Source organism: Nestor notabilis, unplaced genomic scaffold, assembly GCF_000696875.1.
Source record: "Nestor notabilis isolate BGI_N333 unplaced genomic scaffold, ASM69687v1 scaffold14569, whole genome shotgun sequence".
Lineage (NCBI taxonomy): Eukaryota > Metazoa > Chordata > Aves > Psittaciformes > Psittacidae > Nestor > Nestor notabilis.
This window is the reverse complement of record NW_009945177.1, coordinates 20,875-34,955: the sequence shown is the minus strand read 5'-3', so window position 1 is coordinate 34,955 and position 14,081 is coordinate 20,875. Positions and strand designations below refer to the sequence as shown.

General features: G+C 38.1%; 1 protein-coding gene across 1 annotated transcript in view; it reads left to right on the top strand.

Annotated features, from left to right (window-relative positions):
* Positions 1 to 9,141, top strand: part of RMDN2 (regulator of microtubule dynamics 2) — a 46,365-nt gene extending 37,224 nt beyond the window's left edge. Inside the window, exons 10-11 of the mRNA XM_010022757.1 lie at positions 6,707 to 6,745; positions 9,088 to 9,141. Coding sequence (XP_010021059.1) covers positions 6,707 to 6,745; positions 9,088 to 9,141 — 93 coding nt within the window. The remainder of the gene's footprint in view (positions 1 to 6,706; positions 6,746 to 9,087) is intronic.
* Positions 9,142 to 14,081: the final 4,940 nt, after the last annotated feature.

Sequence of the window (14,081 nt, the reverse complement as noted above, 5' to 3'; positions counted from 1 at the left end):
GAAAGAGCATACAACTGAAATTGCCTGTGCTCAGCCTGTTTTGTATATATCTGCACTGAGCGGGTTGGTGAAGTTTCTGTTTTTTCCTGTATTCAACTTACTGTAGGCCTGGTAATCTTGCAATGACCTCTTAACCTATCTGGTAAAATTGCAAACAAACATGTACCACAGAAACTTCTGCCTGTGTTTAGTAAACTGCAAGTTATTCACTTGAAAAAGTGTAGACATAGCATAGATTTGGATTCATCTTTGCTAACACTAGCCAGACAAAATTTTGGTGACCGAAGCTAGTTGCTGAGGCTCCCCCTATTGTCGGTGGAGAGAGAGAAATGGGTCCAGGTGCCCTATCCTGCCTCCCTCTGTCCCCTGATGGCAGAGAGAGATTAGATGCATAGGTAGGTGTTAAGATGTCTGCCTGAGACACCTGGCTCCTAGACTGTGCAGCTAAGGAGAGGTGAATCCTGCCCCTAAATTCCAGTGTCATCAGTCTAAACATGAGCTGGAGTTCAGTGTGTCCTAGACCACCTGGAAGGGCTTAGTCCCTGGTAAAAGGAATCATATTCCTGAAGTACCATCAGGCCTGAGAAGGAGAGAGGACCCTGAGGTGAGATCAGGAATCTGGGAGCAATCTGAAGGGGGGATGTATGCATTCTGGCAAGCAGGGTGACGATGAGAATAAGAATGATACTGCTTTGTGAACAGAAGAGTGTTAAATGGGCCCCAAAAATCTTTTCTCCACCTGAAGAGGACAAATGAGTTGCCCTCCTCTGTTTTGGCTAATTCTATAAATATCGTAGATTTGTCTGCTTTGTTTTGTTTACTTGTGATGTGTTTTGAGTTAAGTGTGTGTGGGGGGGAAATAAAGTTGTCCAGGGCAATAGTGTGTAATTCAATTAAAACTAACAAAAAAAGCAGTCAGCACAAGGTAAAACCAAGTGCACATGGGAAGGAATTGGTATAAAATGGAGATTTGGAATACAAACTCTGCTAATATAACTGTTACCTCAAGTCCCATCTGAATTAGAATATTACGTCTTGTTTTGGTTATTGTATTAGAGAAAGGCTGTTACTGATTTGGGGCAGAAAGACGTTGGAACTGAAGTTGTTTAGGGCTTCAACTATATGTAGGAATAGCATTTGGTTGAGTTAGTTTAAGGGAAGGAAGAGACTGTAATAACACTAAAGATACATTGGGGAGATAGAAACAAACATATGCTGATAAAGTGCCTGAATTGATTACAGCCCTGTAAAAGACGGTCTGAAAAAGAAAACACAGGTCAGCAGCATTCTGAGGATTTCTTTGTTTGCCACAGCACAGGATCTCAAGGTTGTCAGCACCATGGTGTATTGTCACAGTCATGCAAAAACCATTATTCCCAAGTGTACTCACAGTTTCTCATGTGAGTTTTCTATCTTTCTTCAGGTAGGGGAATTCCTTTATTGCTTTTAAATGTTGGCTTCTACTGAGAAACATATATATGTATAAAGGCATATCAGGAGCAGACTGAGAGACAAAGTTGCTGGAAAGGTGCCACATTGAGGAAATGTATAGGATTTCATGATACAAATCATCCCACAGTATAAGTATGAAAAATAATAGTAGACAATGGTTTACTTTTTATTGCTTCTGAGCATCCACAGTTTCCAGTGACTTCAGTGGGAACCAGAGGTGCTCGGCATCAGTAAAATAGCCCATAGCTCATTTTAAACCTCGGTTCAAATTCCCAGGTGGTCTAACTCAGGGCACTTCTTTGACACTTCGTCTAGGATTCATTTCATGTAACATTTCAAGTTAAGTGATATGATTTTTGTCTTGAATGTTGTATTGTGTCCAATAGCCCTTCTGTGCATCTGTTCTACCACTTAGAGAATATGTTTTTAATTCAAGGAGTGGAGGGACTTCCAAACAGAGGTAATTGTTGTTGAAGAGAGAAGAAGAGTCAGATGGCCAATTTCAACCCTATTATGAACCTGAAAAAAGATACCAAAGAAATCATAAGAGACAAGTTCTGATTGAATAACTCCTCTAAGTCCTAGCACAAGATTTAAAAAATAGTTTGGCAAATTTTTAACTAATCAGTCTCTGCATTTTTTAATTTTAACAATGTTGCAGTACAATATACTCTTTATCCTCTCTAAACAAAAACCTTCTATGAATTATATGGTCTTTCTTTGGCCATAAATACTGTCATGCTGTGGAGTGGTACTTCACTGTTGGAGGTGCACAGGACATTAAGTTATCCTGCTTTTCTCTGGTTGCTGTCCAGGTGGATAACCTCAGGGTCCTGGGAAATATTCACCCCTTCAGTAAAAGAGATCCCTGTGAGCTCTGTGCTGTGAGCTATTGTAAAGTGCCTAACAGCTGCTCTGTTTATCTAGTAGATGTTGCATTACCCTTACTGAGACTCATTACTTTGTAGTGTGCTCAAAGCCTTGCTGAGTGTGACTACATGAAGAGCTGTTGAAACCAGATGTGGTGGACTACTGAGATGGAAAAAAATGACTTTTTAAAATTTGAAAACATGAACATTTGTCTTTCATATAGAAAGACAGAATGCAGGGGGTGGGGGGTGTACTTGCTTAAACACATAGAGCTTTGCGTGAAAGGGGAGTAAGACACTAATTTCTTTTTTATAACAAAGATTGCTGGGTATTGTCAACGCTGGAACTTGTAGAAAATGAAAATCTGAATGTAGGATTATAAAGTATAATAGCAAAGAAATTATTTTGTATTTGCTTATCTGGAGATGGGTATCAGCGTGGGAGTGAACTCTGTGCTTGTGGGACCAGTAAGCTCACCATAAAGGGGTTTAACAGCCCAACAGAGAAAGTGATTAAAATGTCAAAGTTCTGGGCTCTATGACCTTTTTTGAAAATAAATCTGAAAAACAGCAGTTATATTACAAAAAATGTAGTCTTGGAAGAGCCAAAGACAGCAAAGCAGGAAGAATGCACTGAGAGCTGCTGAAAGGCTAACTTAAAATACAGGTAAAAATCTCCTTGAAGCTCAGTATGTATTTTACAAAACTATTGGTGATTTAAAAAAAAAATTAAAAAATTTCAAAACCAATCCCTCCTTCCCTGAAATTACAAATTAAGGCAATTCGGAGTTGAAATTAACAAGTAAGAGAGATTTAGATATTACAGGAATTTACCATTATGGCATTCACTTCTTACAGGTGACAGAATGACAGGGAGCACAGGTTTGTTAAATACTCTGCCTTCGGCCTCAGTGACATTTGAAACTGTAGGAAAGCCCACATGGAGAAGGTGGTAAATGTAATAATGGGCAGGAACAATGACTGAATGTTTATACAAGAATGCAGCTGCTGAGGAGAAATCATGCTTGTAACATTTTCTTACTTATTTTTTTACGTCACCACAATTGCTCTCCTCAGTCATTAATTTCCATTTCTAATGTTGTCCATAAAGAAATGAGTGGGAGATACAGAAGGATGGAAGAGAAGGCAGAGTATTAACTTTGACACCCATCAGTTGTTCTTATTACAACAGACCTTTTGTATACCTGGAATTTTCCACAGCAGATTTTTCAAGAAATCCCTGCTCCAGCCACTGTAGATTAGTTGTGTGTAGCAGATCTTGCTGTGATATTTCCAACAGATCTCATTTGAAACTGCTGTGGTAATCTGTCCTTCTAAATAAGATTTGAAGGAGAAAAATTTAATGTACTTTTGCTTTTAAAGTGAAGGGTATAAATTATGACTTGTTTGTGAAAAAACTACCCACTGAAACTATGTGAATCATTTGAGGTAACCTCATAAAAATGGTTCTGTTTTCTCATCAGATGGAACATTTTCTTTTCTTAATATCATCAGCTCAATACAAAATGTCATTGTTTACAGCGGATATTTGTTCCTTTAGATTTCATGCACGTTTGGTCTCCAAATGCTAAGGAAAAGTTGGTGATGCTTCAGATACAAAATAAGGAAGTATTCAGATTTGTGTTCATTTTTAGTTCCAGGCTATTGTTTTCCTGCTAGTAATGTTTGTGGAGTTGAACAAGAATTTCGTAATTGCTACCACCAACCTAAAATGAAAGTATCATTTGAATATATTTTTAATGTATTCCTTAGTCAGTGATTCTGTTTACACTGAATCTATGTGCTTCAAGCTCAGGCACTGGGTCTTTTAAAAACTCATAAAGAGATCAGATTTCAAACTTTGAAATGCTGGTAGAAATAAGACATTTGTAAAAGAGCTGCTAAAAGAATTTGAGACCTCCTGTATTTTACATTATTTTGCACTTCAGAGAATACAATCTATTTTTCTCTTGGTGATCAGACTGATTTGTTGTCTGCATGTTTTTGAAGTTCTTGCCAAAAGGTTTGTTTGCATTGTCTGCTTTTTCTTTCTCCCCCTCCAAAAACAATTCCAAAAAATGATGGCTTTTTTTCCTTTTTTTGTAGTGTAATAATTTCATAGATAAGGATAAAGTCTATCCTGATAAATACTGAGTTTATTATATTTATGATTTAATCCACTAGTATCACAAAGTACTCATTTCAACATCCTATCAAAGGTAACATAGTTTTAGCATACTTCTTAGTACAAGACTGATCAACAGGTGATTCCTCACAAGCATGGAGTGTATCTCTCTCCTCTGCTGGCATGCAGGGGCAGAGTGGGAAAAGTATTCACAGAGGTGGGGTGCTTTGCAGGATGAGGAGGTTCAGAATTGGTCTCCTATTTTTGTAGAGTGGCCAGAGGAAGTCACGCTTCTAGGAGTTTGAAATATATTGTCTCAGAGTCAATATACAAGGTGAAGGAAAGCCTCAACAGGCATCTTTCTGAAGGGGCTGTAAATGGGCTGATCATGTTCAAGCTGTTCCAGTAATGACTGCACAGAAAGTGCTGTAGGTCCCAGCATGGTGGGGTCGCAGCTGGACAGAAAGAGGGAAATGTCTTGAACACCAAAAGCTCCACATTGTGTACAATAGGAAAAGGAAACCAGATTAAACATGAAACTTAGTCTTTTAAGTTGGGAAAGAACTAGGTGGATAAAAATTTTACGTGACTATTAATTATTCTAAGTTAAATTCTATTATTCTGTAATTTTTCAACAATCCTTAATCTTTATTCACAGTCTTCTGATGCAAAATGGTGTTTTTCCCTCCACTTGAAGGATAACCAGAAAATGCACAATTACTGTTAGCTACGCATTTTAAAGCTGTGCTTGCTTTGATCTTGAGAGCTTTGAGAAGTCACAGTTCATCCTCAGAGGAAGATACTAAAAATATGGAAGAACATGAAATGCCATAACTTGTGACATACAGCAGTCATATAGAAGGTTGCAAGTGGGTGATTGCATTGGTTTATTGAACTACCTAAGGGGAAAAACAGTATTCTGCAATTGTATGCAAATTAATGCCTACTACAGTCACACCATCTGTGAGAGTCTGTCATGAAGCTGAGAAGGGAGAGCGTATAACTTTGCATGATTTAAATTGTCCACAAGACCTATTCCTCTTTAATTAACAGTCATAATGCATGTTTGGGAGTCTCTTCTATCACAATCCAGGATATCTCCTGGAGCTGCAACAGAATGATACAGCTGTACCCGAAAGCAGGAGTGGCTCTCAGCACCTCGTTGCTGTTACCGCATGTCAGCGTACAGCTTTGGACAACCCTGGCAGACCAGCTCATTTAACACACCATGCAGCCCCGCTGACTTCAGTGAAACCCTGTGGGATACATGTCAGCTTGGGATTTGGCAGCGGTTGCACACGATTATGTTTTAGTTGGCCAGTGTAACCATTTTGGTTGTGGTCATGGGGGTGTATCATTCTGTGTTGACAGTGGGACTTTGTCAACGAGTGCACATATGTGCAGTGCCTGGGTTGAGTGTGTTTAGCACATAAGGAAATAATTAGCAGAGATGGAAGGTAAAATAATTATCTTTCTGTCTCTGCTTTAATTGCCATTTAATTTTTACTTGCACATTTATATGTGTATGTCTGTGTATATATTTATCAGTAAATTTTTCAGCAGAAATTAACTGTCAAAATGTGGAATACCTCCAGTTAAGCCAACATTCCCTGTTTCCCACCAGCTCTCTCTTCCGTCTTGCTCTTGTTCTCAACTCCCTCTCTTCCCTTGTTCAGTCCCTGGCCTCCCAGGTCTTTTTTTTCCTGTGCATATTCCCTGAGAATGATGAAACATAAAAGCAACTAAATAGGAAGAGGGGAAAATATACTCACTGACCCTGTAATTTGAATACCTTTTGTGTAGCAGTTTGCAGACATTTTGAACTCCTATTCAACTCTGAAAATGATATGAGAAGTGTTTAATAAATGTAAGCCTTGACAGGAGAAAGTCAAGTTCGGAGAATGACTGTGTATTCAGTCAGTGCTGGGCTAAGCCTCAGGGTGAACAAATGGGTCTGACACAAATATATTGCATTCCTCCTGCAACTTGCGCCTCTTCCTCTCTCTGCCATGCTCTGAAGGGAGATCAAAGCCTGCCCATCTTAAAAAAAGCAAACAAAAAATCCAAAAAAAACCCCCACAAACAGAACCTGCCACCAGAAAACCACAGGTCCAGAAATCAGTGAGGAAGAGAGCTGGCCAAACACAGGATTTATGGCTTTGTCTTCCCATTAACAGTCAAACTTTGGGCATTAATGTTTTCATTCTTAAAACTGGAGACTGGTCCACTGGAGAGAGTTGTGACTTCTCTCTCATTTTAGCATGACACACCTCTTGGTCTGGAAGGACTCTTTCCAAAGGTGACATAATAGTTCACTGGCCATTCTCAGTTTTGTTTTCAATGCCATCAGTGATTTTTTTTTTTTTCAGTGCTTTTGCCATCTGAATTTTTATTGACTGGAAGCTGCTGGCTCAATTAACGCAGTCTGTTAAGTAGTTTGCAGCAATAATTCTTCTTGCTTATACTGATATAGTCTTGTTTGGAACTAGCAACTCTGGCGTCCAGAGGTAGGACGCTTTGCACGTTTGCAGTTTCTTCTCCAACTAGATCTTAGAACAATCATGGGTTTGTTTTGTTCTTTCTCCTAAGCCCAGTGGAAGGTTCAGGGAAGATTGCCCAATACTTCTGGGACCTTTGCAGCTCATGAAAGCTCATTGCCCAATATAATCCTTTGCTTCTAAGGAGAGAGTCAATTATAGAAAGTTGTTTGGAGATAAATTTTTTAAATGTTGTATCCTGCAAAGTGTGTAAAGAATCCCATCAACCCATGAACCCATGGACACCACTGAGATATGAGAAAATCTGCATCTTTATCATTTTTGGCTTAGAAAAGTATGTAGAGTAGGATCAGATACAGTGAAACTGGAAAATACAGTGTTATTTTCTTAACAGCAAGGGACAATAGCTTTTTACTGTTTTGCTTAATGGAGTTAGAATCATTTTCACAAGTTGACCACAGTCAGTAAGAAGAGAATGTATTTTCCCTGAATTAGTCACCATATTGATACAAATTGTGAGTTTCCTAACTTTTGTTGAAAGCCACGAGCTGGTGCTCCAGGCAGCTTGTGGTGATGTGGAGCTTAAGGAGTGCCGAATTCAGTATGACATTTCCTTCTGTTAGACTATTTTGGCAAGAGCTTACTGGCTTTGCAGTGTTATGCCTTTTAAGGCCTCTGATAAATGATTAGGCAGATAGTTTAGCCTGTTGTTGCCAGTGGGAGTAAGGCAGCAACTCCAAGAGAAGTGTCCAGCTAATGTATTAATGCCTTAATCCAGACCAATAATATAATGTAGTTTGACATGTCTGGCATATGGTTTCTATCATCTCAATATTCTTCTCTATTCCTCCATGACATTATAGACAACTAACCAAAATAAAGAGAAGCAGGAATTTCTTCACCCGTAAAATGTGTTTTTAAATGTCCTGTATTTTGTTCCAGCTCTTTGGTTGATTGGATGATGAAGTGTTCCTGAAATTCAGTGATTACTTACTTCACTGTCTGTCTACAGTATTTTCTTTCAGAATTGCCTGTGGTGTTATCTGGGAAAGAAATACTGGTCTCTGTCATTAGAAATACTTGCACAAAATTTGTGACATGCAAGTGCTTTTCATTCGCACTGCTAAGTACACATGGGTGCATGTACTGGGTCTTGGGACCCCTACCTGACTACAGGTATGAGGTGCTGACTTTTCAGAAATGTGGTTTTAACCAAGGTGCATTTTGCAAATAGAAGTTTTTCAGTGGCAAGTAAAGCAGGAGGATTATATCCAGAAGGCATTTAAAAAAATCAGTAGAAAAATGGAGGTTTTGTACTGTGTTTATACGTTCACATGCATGTACCCCTTTTAGAATGGATTATACATGGAATAGCTAAAACACATGTCACTGCTTACCTGAGACTAAGAGTCTGTGAGCTGGGTTTGGTTTACAGAAAGCCCTCTGCAAACTTGTGCACTTAAGCATCAACCTAAAAGGAGCCTTTCCCTTCTGTCCTAGGAGGTATAATATAGTGTTGGCTCTGAGCACAGCAGATTACTTGCCTCTTGCTCCCCCACTGGCTCCACTCAGCTATGAGCCCAGTAGCATAGGCAGAGCCTACCAACATCAGTATGGAAGATACTGAGGGTGTAGTCAATCCATGCTGGTTATTACAGGTAGGTATGGCTGTATACACCAAAACCACAATCTAACTGATGTTATTAATTACATTTCCCAATGTTTTCTTGTCAATTGCATAATAAATCATTAGCAAACGTCACAGAAATATCTTTAGTAAAGCTGCACGCAGTTGGGTTGCAAGATTCTGTAAAGTATAAGGCAAGGCAGTACTTCCTGCAAAGTACCCCAGTAAAAGTTACGGGCTAAGCTAAAAGGCTTGCTGGTCTGCTGAGAAGGCTATTTGTGGCTTAAGTGCTTTAACAGAGCTATAAAGGGAGGACTGCATCTGGCTCTTGTTTTCACTTCAAACTTTATTTTTGCGTTCACTTATAAATTAACTTACTATGCAGTCTTTACATTCCATGGCAGTTGCAGTTGTGTGTTACGTCTGTTGTTCGTAAAGAAATGTGGATAGGTGCATATTATACAATGAAGGGATTTATCCTATCTAAGTTCATGCATGATTGTTTGTTTCTTTCAGGATAAAGAGGCCCAGAAAGACTTAGAGGCTTTACTTCTCACACTGAAGCTGTGACACTACGCACTTTTTAATTCTTCATGCTGAGATAAAATTGCAAAACTAAAATGAGAATCTATAGTGACTGGGAACTGTGGGTGAATTCCAGCTAAGTGAATGGGGAAATTGTCATTGATTTTGGTTGGCTTGGATCATGGCATTTAAGCATCTGGTGACTATGATATGAAAATGATGGGTTCATTTTTTATTATTTATAATCTCATACTGAAGTTTAATTTTAGATTGCTGACACTGTGAGTCTGATTCTCTGAACATGAAGTCCACTGCTGGCAATGGACATACTAGGGGTTAGAAAACAAAAGGCATAGCTCTCACTCTTTGGAAGATTAATTGACTAGTATGTGATGCCAGCATAGAACTGTCTGTAGCAAAAACAAACAAACGTTTCTATAGTAAATTATATTTGTATCAACTAATTTACATAGATGTGTACAGAAGAAAATCACGAATGCCTATGTTTACACATTTTTCTCTACTATTATAAAATTAGAATCTTGTTGAAGTTAAAGATAAAGCTGTTGTCTCCACAAAGCTCTTTTTACTTTAAACCTACTGTTGGTTTTACATGGAAATGTGAAAACTTTATAAATTTAATATTGAAGTTATATTTTATTTGTAACATCAAGTACAATATTAAAAATCAGACCAATTGAAGTGTTTTAGATTAATCTGTTACAGCTGTGGTGTTTAATGGATTTGTTGTAGGACCTCCATCAAGTTTGTGAATCCTGGCTTTTTCTCTTTGAACAGTTGGCTAGCATGGTGGCATCAGTGTGTCTCTGGAGAATCTAGTTGATCGTGTGACCATCACTAACCTTTTATATCCTTCATATATGTAGCTTAACGTGTACATAAAAATAGACTAATCGAAGACTTACTACTTCCATCTGAGCATGTAGGACAGCAGTGTTTTCAGTAAAATCTAACAGGTAGAGAACAAATGTAGTTCACCAACTGACACAGAATTCACCGAACTCTGTAGAAGAATAAAGGCCATTACTAAATAAAGAATAAAGGCGTTTACTTCAGGATCTTAATCTAGATGCAGGGAGTGTATCTGGAAGAACTCAGCGTTTCTGTTAAAAGAAATGCAATCGGATAAGAACAGCTGCACATTGCTTTGACCTATTTGATGTGTAAGATAACATGGCCCACTTTATGGCTAAAACAAGGAGGACTCATATGGCACCAATAATGAACTACCAATTGGGGCTTTAATTTTGAACAGATGTGGAACAGTGAAATTAGCAAGTAGGAACTACAGTCACCTCAATAAAGATCTAAAAATTGCGCCGATGTGAAACAGTATGTATACCTATGACTGAAGCATTTCATAGTAACAGTGATTTTTAACTACTAACAACAGAAGGCAATAGATACAGTAGACTGGAAGAAGACAAATATATAGAGTAACATTTGAATTTAGCCTGGCTCCGTAACTCCTCATAAAATACAGAGATTTCATGAACTAGGACTGTCCAATTCTTTCAAACATGTCCTCTAAAAATACATTTTGAGACATGCAAGCATTGCTTTCAGATATGTCTGAACAAAATCTGAAAGTTCAGAACTAGTTCTGAATTCTCACTGTTATCTTCATGGTTTTCATTATCTTGAAGATCTTCACAAGCTGAAATATGCATTGTAGTCATTTTTAATATTAATTCTGAGGGAAAATAGTTCCTATACCTACTTTTCAATTCCAGTGTTCTCTTTTTTTTAAATTTTTTTAATATATACACCATTTCAGAGAAAAGGGAAAATACCGTATCAGATAAATCCTATCAAATAATTCCTCTGTGGCAGAATAATTGACTTGTGAACAGAGAAGCTGCAGCGGTGACACATCTTGCTTTTGGTAAGGGGTTTTTGGTAGACTGCTTGTGACATTTTCATTGCCAATGGAGGAAGCATAGTTAATATGGATCTACAAGAGTGATTTGTACTTACAGTTATTGTTAGCAATTCACTGTCACCTAGGACAGTGTAATGAGGCCTTTACTTAGATCGATTTTATGCTAATCAATATACTTTATAAATAGATTGGATTCTGCAACAGATATTTCATTTACATGCATATATTGCCAATAAAGGCTAAAAGTGCATCAGAGGAACAGATTAGAACAAGAAGTTATTTAAATTAATTGTTGAAATTAGGTGACAAGTAAGATTTGCTTCATTAAGGGCAAATAGAAAGTATTGAACTGAACTAAGTAACAGGAAAAGGATGGAAGAGACCTGGCTAGTTGTGGTTATTCTGTGGAAAAGGATGTGCAGATTCCAGTGAGTGGCAAGCTAATTGTGGGTCAATAATGTAACGTTTTTGTGAAAAAGCAAATTTCAAACTAAGCTAAATAAATAAGCATTCCCCATTAAATTCACATGAAATAACCTTTTACTCTAATTATGCCTAATGAGGTCGGAGCTGGAATACTATATCCAGTTTCAGGCACCACACTTTGAGGAGCTTGGGGGCTACTTGGAAGGAGTCCAGTGGAGAGAGACAAGAAAGATGAGAGTGCTAGGCAATATCATTTTGTATGTAAAATTGGAAGAATTTGCTTTGTTTAGTCTGCAGGAGCAATGACTAAAGGAATATTCACATTTGTAAAAAACTGTTACAGAGAAGACAGTAAACCATACAGAACCGAAACCTTGTTCCCCAAATCTGCTGTTCATAGGACAAGAAGTAACTGCCTACCTTTCGATTAGGCATTTGGAGAAATAATCCTGATGGTAACTTTGCAAGGCTTGCAGTACATTTCCTGAGAACAATATAAAATCATTTACACAGATTTTTAAACAAAGACAACTTTAAACATTGGCAGTGTTTAAGGCACAGTTCATCCTCTGGCAGAGGTTGGACTAGATGATGACTTAAGATCCCCCCTGGCCTTCTGTCCCTGGGGAGTGCACAGCTCCAGCCCCCTACGAGCCACAAGCACTCCTGCTGAGTTTCTGCAGTCGGTGGGATTCTGTCTGCACGCACTGGCGCTGCATTTGGGTCCAGACTACCTAATGAATTTGTACTGTGAAACATCTACCAGCATGTTTCAAGACTTGAATTTAAAGATAGGCGTCATACTGGCCTCAATATTTATTTATCACACTTGTGGTTTTAATTCAAATGTTTAAATTTTTAAAGTAAATTTCTATTTTTATAAATGAAATTACCTATTTTTCTTTTCAGCCTTCTGAATTAAGTCCATTCTTGTGTTTAAATTTTTGCTCATTACTAGTTACGTGTAAAATCATAAAATAGCCTCTGGGAGAAAAAAGGCTGGTTTTAATTATTAATTCTAAATTGTCTTTCATAGTTTGTAGAAACATTCTTCACACAGGTAAGAAACTGCTGTTTTATACAGCTGAGTTACTTGGTGGGTTTTAAATTTTTTACATTAGTGTATATAAGCATTCTCAACTTTTCTGTGTTTCCACTTTGCTAATCTGAGAACCTTTATATTTGGAGTGTATTCCCTAAATTGTTCTCTAATTGCTCCTTGGAATAAAGCTTTTGCATTTAATTGTAGACCTAGGCTATCTGTTCTCTGCATCATATCTGCTGGGGAAACAGCAAGCATAGTTCCAGAGGGACATATGTTTTCTTTTTTGTTTAAAATATCCACAAGCAGACATTCACTTCCGTAGTTTTGTCTCTGTGGAGGAGCTAGAAGTTAACTGTATTAACCCCTGCGGGCCTTGAAGCTGTATGGAGCAGATGGGGCTGCCACCAGAAGCTGCAGTGCCTTGGTCATGTTGCCCACTATCTATCTCCTTCACCTCTCCCACTGTGGCATCTCTTGCTTGGTTTTTGCTCCAGTACGTATGATGTATATTCTCCTGGAGAATTTGTCTCTTTACACTTTTGTAAAAGGTGGGTTCAGGGGGCCTTTATCTGGTAGTTGTGCTTCATTACAGTTAAATTTACTAGTTCTGCCTTCCTTGGATAACTGAGATACTTTTGATTTCTTGTGGTGAGGCTAAGGGATCTGTCATTGGATCCTGGTCCCTGTGGGATTGTCCCACTGCAATAACGGGTAATCACAAACTAAGTTATATTGTGGAAACGGTTAAAGTGATACACTCACATTACTTTGTTTAAATTATTGTCTTTCCTTTTGCAGAATCTTAGGGTGATTTACTCATTTTTATGTAGTAATAACAATAAACTAACTTGTGGAATAAATTAGGAAGCTGTCCAACAGTGGTGAGTAGCTGACGATTTAGAAAGGAAAGTGGCAATTCCTGTATCCAGTTAATTCAAAAAAACCCCCAACCCTAATTCCACACCTGAAACCCTGTTAATTATAGTAGTAAAAGCCTGAACTAAAACAAAACAAACCAACCAACCAAAAAAAAAAGTGGCTACCAGAGATCTAGCCGTGTTCGACCCAAACATATCAGCTTATCTGGATCTACTTACCTTCAGCCGCCTTTACCTGAACACCTTCCACCTCAAGTACCTAGAACTGTAGGCAGGCAATGTCTATGGGTTTTCTGGATTTTTTTCTGGGCACCCTGGCGGGTAGCTCTGTGGTGTTTTCTTTCAGTGGACACAATAGCCCTGATGGATGCATTACCCCTATGCCAAATCAGGAAATCCTGCAGTAATGTGACAATTAAAATTGTATTGCAGCAGTCATGCACGTGAACTCAAGGAGTAACTTTGCCTGAAGGGCAAACATTATGGTTTGCTTTTTCTTTTCCTTCTGACATAAGGTTATATTCTTATTTTCCAGTTTACAGACTCCCAAGTTCCTTGGAGAAGAAACAAATCAAAGTGCCTTGACAATACAAAAAGAAATAAGCTTTTCTGGCCCCATCTCTGTTTGTGTAACCCATGTGTGACACTGGTAAATGAAGCACTCGAACTGAAAATGTTAAACATTAATATTTTTTTTCCTGAGGAAATATCTTACTTATTTCATTAAAATAAA